At 35.0% G+C, this 9,842-nt stretch overlaps 1 protein-coding gene across 3 annotated transcripts in view; it reads left to right on the top strand.

Annotated features, from left to right (window-relative positions):
- The first annotated feature begins 1,000 nt into the window (after positions 1-1,000).
- LOC117124097 (syntaxin-7-like) overlaps positions 1,001-9,842 on the top strand; it is a 14,856-nt gene continuing 6,014 nt past the window's right edge. For 2 of the 3 annotated variants that reach the window (XR_004447923.1, XM_033270239.1), the window contains exons 1-9: positions 1,001-1,161; positions 1,946-2,133; positions 2,458-2,532; positions 4,149-4,218; positions 5,142-5,235; positions 5,618-5,764; positions 6,511-6,557; positions 7,540-7,630; positions 9,347-9,419. Coding sequence is in view for 2 of the 3 variants with exons in the window: in XM_033270239.1 (XP_033126130.1) it covers positions 2,067-2,133; positions 2,458-2,532; positions 4,149-4,218; positions 5,142-5,235; positions 5,618-5,764; positions 6,511-6,557; positions 7,540-7,630; positions 9,347-9,419 (664 nt within the window). In the remaining variant the exon portion in view is untranslated. The remainder of the gene's footprint in view (positions 1,162-1,945; positions 2,134-2,457; positions 2,533-4,148; positions 4,219-5,141; positions 5,236-5,617; positions 5,765-6,510; positions 6,558-7,539; positions 7,631-9,346; positions 9,420-9,842) is intronic. The other variant, XM_033270240.1, reaches the window with a different exon arrangement.

Below are 9,842 nucleotides of genomic sequence, written 5' to 3'. Positions count from 1 at the left end.
TTTTTTAAATTATGAATATTGGATCTTTTTTATATATTTTGACTAGCGTTTAAACCTCTTTTTCTATTATTACTAGCGACATTTTTTGTTTATTATGGCAAGCGAACCTTATTTTTTAAATTATGAATATGACTAACGGTCCTATTTTTCTATTATAAATAACGAACTCTTTTCTTGATTATGACTAATGAACCCTTTATTATGACTAGCGAACCTGTTATTAAATTATAATTAGCCAACCTTATGACTAGCAAACCTGTTATTCTATTATAATTAGCGAACCTTATGAATAATGAGCTTTATGAATAGTGGACTGTTTAAAGAATTATGAATAGTGAACCTTATAACAATTGTCTTTGTAACTAGCGGACCTTATGAACAGTGGAACTTATGAATAGCGAACCTTATGACTAGCGAGTGGACCCCAGTGGGGGTGACAAGTCTACACAAGTCTTTGTATTAGTCTTTTGGAACAAAAGAGGGCCAGCTATTGTGTGGTCAAAAAAGATAATTCAAAAAATATTGCTAACCGTTAGCACTAACCGATCGGGCGTTCTCACGCAGGTGCTAACGGTTAGCGCTAACGGTTAGCTCCCAATCCGGATACTAGGGCTCTCGAGAGAACCAGGCTTTCCTGGTTAGCAACCGGTATCGGTTAGCAAGTTGTGCGCGTTTCTATCATCAACCAATCACACGTACGCGTTTACAATTTCCAGTTTCTTATTGGCCAGTGATTCGATCATCATATTTTTGGTATCCGGATCGGGATTTTCTTGTATGGACGCACCGCAGCTAACGGTGAGCAGGATTGGCAGGATCCGGATCCTTGCTAACCGTTAGCGGTATCCGGATACTGCTAACGGTTAGCGCTAATTGACCGGGCGTTCTCATGCAGGTGCTAACGGTTAGCTCCCGATCCGGATACTAGGGCTCTCGTGAGAACCAGGCTATGTTCCTAATGGCTGGTGGTGGATTAAGTCAACCTTCTTATAACACGCGCCCTCTATCTAAGTATATAGGTTGGCTATTTTTGATCGATGATGACATACGGTAAGAGGTCAGAATACTGTAATCGGAAGAGGCAGGCCTGTGTATAATTGTTTTATTAATATATGATTAATAATCTACTTCGCATATTTATTGAGGTGGTTTGTACTAAAGGTGATTTTTCTTTTTATCCTAGTGTAGAAATTATGTATAGTTTGGTAGGCTACTCTGTATACATAAACAAAACACATCCGGAAGTGAGCCAGGCCTACCTTACTTTACTTTATTATAGGCAGTTCTTTAACGTTTTAAACCGTAGTAGTAGGCCTCTAGGCCCCCTAGGCCTATATGTCGGGAACGACACAATAGGTTATCGATAGGTGAGCGTGATTGTTAATGTAGTTGTAAGATTGAGCCTGTGTGACCATGTGGTAGCACAGTATGTTTGGTACAGTATTGTCAAAAATTAAGCCTAAATCCACCAATTTCAAAGCCTAGGCCTAGCCATAAACGTTCTACTAAGGCTAGGCCTAGCTAGACTAGAGAAAATTCCTAGCGGCTAGGCCTACGCCTAGGCCCTAGGGGTAGACAGTTCGGGCGTGATATATTTGTATGGAACGCCAAGTAGGCGGAAAGCTGTGTATGATGTACGTGTGTGTGAAGTTAATCTGTTGCTGCTACAGTAGTATCTATTAATTCGTGTTTTATTGAGGTCTCCATGCTGCCTAATCAATAATGAATGTGGTTTTAGGACACCTCCCCCACCCTAGCCATGCCCAATATAAAGTTTAATAAATAAATAAGTAAATAAATAGAAACAGCATATTTCATGGTATTCATTTCTTCTTATTGTATATATTGAGATTTTATTTTGCCATTTGCTAATCATAGTATCATCCTCATCATCACTGAAATTTATGTCAGAAACAAATGAACACTCAACATCTTATTTTCACAGAGGGTTACTTTAATTCTACCTAATTACTAGTGCATTTATGCACACACAGTTTTGAAGAAAGCAGATTTTAACTTCAGCCTTACTTTCCATACTGGATTCAGCGAGGTGTACTTATACCAAAATGGCATCTTACGGCAAGGGAGACTTTGGGTCGGAGATGTATGATGCATCTTACATAAATTCAGGCGGTAAGCTCATCAGTAGCCTTCAGTTAATTATTTGAAAGTAATTAACTCTTAGAATAATGATAATTTAATAATTTGTTAATAGTTTACAGTTGGTAGTTGTATTTAATCTATCAAATATCACTTGTGTTTTTAACATCCTATTTCAATTGTAGACTCATTAATATTTAATTGCTTCTACCTCGTCATCAACAGATTGGTGTATTGCAACAAATAAATAGTCTGAAATTTGTTATTTGTTGTTCATTTTTATAGGTATAGGTTATATATTTTTTATTTATATTATTTTAATTTATTTCATTTTTTTTCCCTTTTTGTTTACTACAGGAAGAAGTAATACATCAGATTTTAACAGACTTTCACAAGTCATTGGAAGCAATATACAGAAAATCAACACTAAAGGTAAAAAAAAAAAATCAAAATTTACTTTATTTCATTGTCCACCTGTGCTCTTGTGCAGCAGTCCCCAGCACCTCCGAAACATAGGAGCCCCTGACTTTTAGGAGCCCTTTAGGTCTCCAAGGGATCCACATGGCCAAAACAAGGGGATCAGACCCATAGACACTTTCCAACAAGATGCTGAAATCATATGTTAGCGGATTATCTTTAAAGTTCCATTAATAATTAATTTAATCAATATGCTATTAATTCTATTCATACCTAGTTCTAATATTATATATACAGTAGTTGAATTAATGTTCACCCATGTTTCAATATTATAAATAATGTTCACTAACGGTTTCAAGAGATTATAAATAACTTAAATAACATATTCATGATTTCAAACAGGATTAACAGGCTAACTCATACCTATGCCAAGTCGTATCCTTACATTTGGCGAGCCTGTACCCATAATTGGCTAGCCCGTACCCAAGTTTTGTGCAAGATTTACTTTTGTATTTTAAACTGTGCAAAATGTCTTATACATTATTTTAATAAGTTATACTGAACTATATTATTAAAACATACTTGCTTTCTGATTATTAGAACATGTGGTAGCCTACATAATAGAGTTAGAAATTCATAATCATCGGCGGGATGCACTATATGACAGCCAGACTAACACTTAATGTGTTCTGTTAATCACAATTCATATACGTTGGTTTACGATGTAAAAAATGTTAAACTTTTGTATTTGTTACTGTATGTACAGTAGTAGTCCTATGGACATTTTAAAAATGTATTTGTATAAATGAAAAAGCTAAAAAACAAACAAAAATATGGGCTAAAACAAAGAAGCTAAATAACTAACAAATATGATGTATATTGGATGTGCAAAGATAGAATAGCATGAATTAATGACTTAGAAATCAATAACATTAACTACTGGCTTCTTCAAGATTAAACACCTATTATTACAGTCCCAACTTCTTTTAAATTATAAGGAGGTTATGACATAGAAGATTCAAAATACGATAACATTCATACTACTAGCTGATGAAAAAAGACAATTAACTTTGAGATGTATTTAGGTTGAGACAGCAGGATGTTCTGAGATCACTGAGTGAGAGTAGTCTATGGCTGGGGAAAATGGTTGAAAAAAAAGGTATCAGTCCTAGCATGAGTAAAATAAAACATTAGTCATTTGAATTCTGAGAGTTCATTTTGATAAGGTAGATAATTATATCAATGCACTAGCGGTGTGCACAGGGTGGACCTAGGCCCACTCAACAAATTTCGTGGGTGGGCCAAACCCTCTTGTAGGCTTAAAGAAAGACCAGTAACTAAAAGTCAATGGATGAGGGCAATGCACATCCATGTTAGATAGAAGCAAAGGTTGTTTGACATGATCTGCTTTAGCAAAACCCATGTTAGGAAGGAAGAAGTCATACTGTAATGTCTATAATAATAGGGGAGAAAGAAGAGGGATGGTGGAAGGAGGTAGGTGTTGGAAGAAGATGGGTGGTGGAATGAGGTGGGTGGTAGTATTCTCAGTCCTGCATGTAGCTGAATATACTGTATATTGGTGATGATGGCCTAGCAAACGCTAATGTTTTTTATATAATTGTTATTTCTAGTGAGTGAAGTTCAACGAATGGTCGATAAGTTGGGGACACGTGAAGATGATCATGATCTGCGTACGAAACTGTAAGTACCATAACTTGTATTTATTTATGTTTTTTAACATACACCTGGACCTTGCATGCTGTCCAAATGTCTCTTAGAAAAGCCACCTTCCCAACTCCATTTTGTAAGGAACCCTCTTGTTTACATAGACAGATTATAATATTAAATTAATGTTTATTTCACATGTGTCCTATTTCATTTACTAATCTCATGTATAAGCCTTCAGTACTTTGAGTGTAAGCCCAACCCCTACTTTACGTCTGATTAGCTCATCCACTGGAATTCCCCAATTGTATGTTTGGGGGTGGGAGAGGGGTGGAATTTGTTGTTGTTTATACATTAAATCAGAACTTGACAATATTGGCCAATCAAATGATCCATTACAGTAGACAGTTTCTAGTATTGATGTTGCTTTTATTAGCAAATTCTGTTGGCCAATCCACTTGATTTTGCTTGATAGTCAGTTTGCTACTACAACCAATCAGCAACAGCGATTCTCATACCCATGGGTTACGACCCCAATTGGATTGCTTGCCAAAATATTTAAGATTCACGATGTCTTTAAAAAAATTCAATTTTTTGCCAAATATCGCTTTAGTGAGAGAGAACTTTTCGGATATCATTTTAAATAATTTCCGATTCGCAGTAGCCACCAAATAATATTTTTAGTGGAGATAAGTTCAATTAATTCATTTACCATTTACTATTAAATTATATATAATTATACAGCAGAACATTACAGGAGAAAAAAAAAATATAGTACAACGCAATTTTACTATGGTCTGCAAGAAATTTGACACACAGACCCCACCATGTACCCCAGTATAATAGCGTGTAACCGCATCTGGGATGAGGCTCGCGATTAAATACCGCACAATTACGTGGGTCAGCGGTCAAAAAGATTTGCGAACCACTGAACTAGAATCATTTTGTTTGTATTGTAGTGATGAGGTCCAGCATTTCACCAACCAGCTTGCAAAGGAAACCAATTCACATCTGAAGGATATGGCTTCACTTTCTTTATCAGGACAAGATACAGTACGTAAAAACTACAATTATTACTACTGCCCTTCACTACTATTTATTACTACTGCTACATTAACTACCACCACAACTTTACTACTGTACTACTACTACTACTACCATCACACAGTGGTAGTGCCAGTAGAGACCTAATCTCAAAGCCTTCCTCTTGTTCGCTGAGACTAAAAATATTCCTATTTCTGAACATCTCCCTTGGCGCCAGGGATATATACTGTACATCAGAATTCTGGCCAAGAATCGGTATTAGAATTAGTACTTTACTGCTGCCGCACCACCACTGTGTGGTCTACCTTTTGATCCTGTTCCAACGTTAATTGTATGTAACAAGTTACATGCGTTCTGACGTAAAACATTTTTTTTCTATTTGTTACTAAAGAGGCAGGCTAGGATGCAGAAGGAGAGACTGACAAATGACTTCTCAACAGCCTTGAACCAGTTCCAACGGGTGCAACGGGAGGCTGCTCAACGACAGAGAGAATGTGTGAATAGGGTCAGGGCTTCCTCTGGCTTAGGCACTTCTGCTGTAAGTACTACATTCTTTTGCTAACAATTTGTATTACAGTACTAACCTTCAAACATTACTTTATGTATTAACAAATAGTATTATCTCCTCCGCCAAAGGAGGTTATTTATTCACAGCTGTATGTCTGTCTGTCTGTTAGGAAGATTGAGCAAAATACAATGAATAGATCATCATAAAATTTAGTGGAACGGTACATACTGTAATATTCAAAGAAAGAGATGATTAAGTTTTGGGAAGGAAAGGTCACAGAAGTTTAGTTTTTTACCCCAAGCATAAAAGAAATAATGGAATGGCCCATCATACATGGCCTGTGTATTGTTTGGGATTTAGGCACAGGGCGGAAAATAATGGAATTTCCCTCGTAAAACAAACTGCGTATTGTTCGTTATATAGACACAGAGCGGAGGTTCAGTGTGCACTCTATGGATGATTCTCTAATATTGTAATTGTGAAGAAAGCTTTTCCTCCATTTTGATGATGTAATGCAAGTACAACGTTGTATTATATCATTATGTTCTTTCCATAGTGTTCAAAAGTATGTGAGGTCTCACAACAAACTGAGACGCATCATTATTGAAATCAAAATAGGTCAAAGTCAGAATTTTTACAAAATCTTGATTTTAATGTTTTTGAATAACTTCATGCTTACATTTTATTATTGTATACTTTTTAAGTGAATTTTCTACCTGAATTTTCTCTGCACATATTTTGTAATGCTAGTTCTATGTGTTTCTCTTTATCGGTAGAACCCCTACGAGGACAATGGTCACAATGAAGACCTACTTGGATTAGGGTAAGATTCTCTTGCAAGATTCAGAATATGATTATTATTTCTTAGTTAGTTGTACGTCAGTGACGTTTATTTGAATAAACGTCCATTTCTGAGCCTCATTTGGAATAAACGTCCCAGGCGTTTATTTTTCCTCAAATAAACGCACCCTTCCCCCCGCTTAACAGAAGTCTCCTTATGACGGTCAATACAAATCTCGTTGAGACAACATTGAGACAAACAACCAGTGGTTTTTACCACAAAAACCATATTTTTACACATGGTGTACAGAAAGTTTAATAATTCTTTTAATTTAAGTGCTATGCTCACACAATAACACATTTCGTCTGTAATTTTAGTTCCACATTTACAGTGAAATTAAGGGGTGTTTATTTGAGTATGTACATATCCATTTTATACTAAAAAAATAAAAGTCCTCCACTGAATAAATGCTTCCTTCGAATAAACACCCCCTTAAAAACCCTCCTCAATTTTGAATAAATTCGGTTATGGTTATTATTCTTTCTGTTTGTACATGTTATTTGACAAAGACCAAGCAACACCAGGGTTGTTAAAAATTAAATTGGACCTTTGATTCAAATACTCCCTCCATAAACCATATGCCGTTTTGACAGAATTTTTTTAAAGAAGATGGTAGAGGGCATTTTAGTGAATAAGTGCATTCAATTAAATAATATGTCAGTACTTATTATATAATTATATTGATGCAGATTTGTGCTTTTATTCTAATTGTTGTGATTTAATCCACTGTCATAAGTTTAGTTTTTACTGGCACACCTATAATCTTGTTTTTTTTTATATACAGTATATGGAGGATTCCAATTAAACAGCTCCTACTGGATAGAGTACATAGAATTATAATGTATTTGCCATGCAAGGTTTCAATAACTTGTATTAACTGCAAAAGAGTTATTTAAACTACAGTTTGTTGAAAGATAGATAAAGTTGTATGCATTGATTTTTATTGTATAAACTTTTCCACCAGTGGATCTGGTACAACTACATCACAGGTGATGTTTCAAGAGGATGACTTAGAATCACTACAGGAAAGGGAAGCCCAGCTGAAGAAGCTTGAGGTATTATAGAGATAAATGATACAATAAAAACATGTAGTCCTCTGGATGAAAATGCTCAATTTGTACACGTAATAACATATTAAATGACTCTTTCAAAAAATAATGTATTATAACCTGTATTTCACATGAAAAGATGCTTTATGAATTTGAACCAGGGATCAATCAGAATTTACCACCAATTTTAACTGCTCTCAACTTTAATAATATAATTCCTTATTTGTCCTTGTTCTAATTGGAAATCTGAAATTTAGGCTTGGCCCCAGGGGACACTGGCAGCCGCAGTGCAGTGTCACCCAACTTAACTACAACATACAATGGACACATACGGATACACCCTTTGTCCTTAACCTGCCTAACGCTTAATATAAAGGTTATTCAAAGAGCCAAGTGATAATACTCCAATTTGAACCTGATTGTGGCCGGATTTGAACCAGAGTTTTCAGCGCAAGAAGAATGAACAATACCTCTTAGCCATCCACAAAGCTCAGTAGTAATAGTTGTTCATATTGTTTTTATGTTGTTTTCATTGCTTCTGTTTATATATATATATATATATATATATAATATATGCTACCACAATATATGTCCACCATTCAGCCAAGACTAACATACACACCAATCAAAGAATATGAAATTTTCTCCTCATTACCATAGCTAGTTTTTTTCTATCCTGTCTGTTTATGGTAAAGAAATTAGAGTCCCTATGAGTGCAGATTCTACCTTACTGTGTGCTTACGCCAGACAAATAGTACTGTGGTTTGTAGTCTTTCCGAGGCAAAACAATGTAACTGACATTTCTGTCGATTTTGAGATATCATTTGGGAGTATATTAAACACTTCTGAATTACTTTTTAAAATTTCTTGTCTCAACAATAAGTAGTTTTGGAGATAGCACCACCTATCTTTAAACACAAAACTTAAAATGTAATGATTTTCTGTGGTAAAACAACGTAACTGCAAGATTACATGGCAAAACAACGTATCTATGATGAAGATACATTGTTTTTTCCTCAGAGTGGCATTGAAAAATTGTTTTGAGATGATTGAGTTTGGCAAGGCAAAATCAACTAGTTGATGGTGTTTTCATATCAGTAATCTAACCGACGACATATGCACAAGCTAATTAATGCATATGATTGCCCTAAACGTAATTAATCCCAAAAATAGGTTGTACTCGTGACAATATCATGCCTGACATGTTTCCGAGGTAAAACAACGTATCTATAAATATCGTTAATAACTTTGAAATAAACCAACGGTTGTAATTAAACATTTTTATGTAATCATAATGTCTATAATTATCAGAAATATATGAATATTTATTGACAAGTTGCAAACTCTAATTTTTCTTGAAAAGTGAAAATTCCAAGTTACGTTGTTTTGCCACAGAACGGCTGATTGGTAAGGCGGGACTGATTTGGTTTCCCAACCTGAAGGTCGGTGTTTCAATCCCTTCCGTGCATTTAACTTGTGTCCTTGAGCAAGGCATTCATCTGCGTTGCTTCTCTCCACCCAGGAGTATAAATTGGTGGAATTGCCTGCTCCTACTGCACTGACTACAGCATCAATACTTAAGGTTGTCCCACGCAATTACTTTGGACAGACGTGCTCTGTATTTGCGAAGAAATGCATTATATAACTGAATACAATTTAAAAAAATAATATAATAGAAATTTGTATGATGACTTATTATTTTAACTTTTTTTTATCTTGTAGTCTGATATTTTGGATGTTAATCACATTTTTAAGGACCTTGCTCATATCGTCCATGAACAAGGGGAGATGATAGGTATGTTAGATGGCATGACGGATAATGATGTCTATGTGTTATTGATAATGATTTGATTATTGTTAATGGTGGTGACAAAAGATATTAATGCTATGATCATGATCACCATGTTGTTATTGACAATAATGATGGTAATGGACATTTTTACCTAAAAAGGTGACAATAATAGTAAAAATGATAATAATAATAATAATAATAGGATTGTCTGGCTTATAAGATAATATAGTTGATATTGTGCACCAAATGAATAGTAAAAAAAAAAAGCCTTATAATTGTGGTGGAATGTAATAGTAATGATGATCATATAATAATTTCATTTTATTTATTTGTTTGACCAATGCACATGTACAGTAGGTAAAATACTACATACTCTGATCAGGGGCAGATAGTACTTTTAGTACATTTGGTATCATACCTTTTAGT

The sequence above is a fragment of the Anneissia japonica genome, unplaced genomic scaffold, assembly GCF_011630105.1.
Source record: "Anneissia japonica isolate Jap-2015-1 unplaced genomic scaffold, ASM1163010v1 scaffold288194_len294098_cov161, whole genome shotgun sequence".
Classification (NCBI taxonomy): Eukaryota; Metazoa; Echinodermata; class Crinoidea; order Comatulida; family Comatulidae; genus Anneissia; species Anneissia japonica.
Note: the sequence above shows the minus strand (reverse complement) of the source record. Positions and strands in the feature narration are given on the sequence as shown.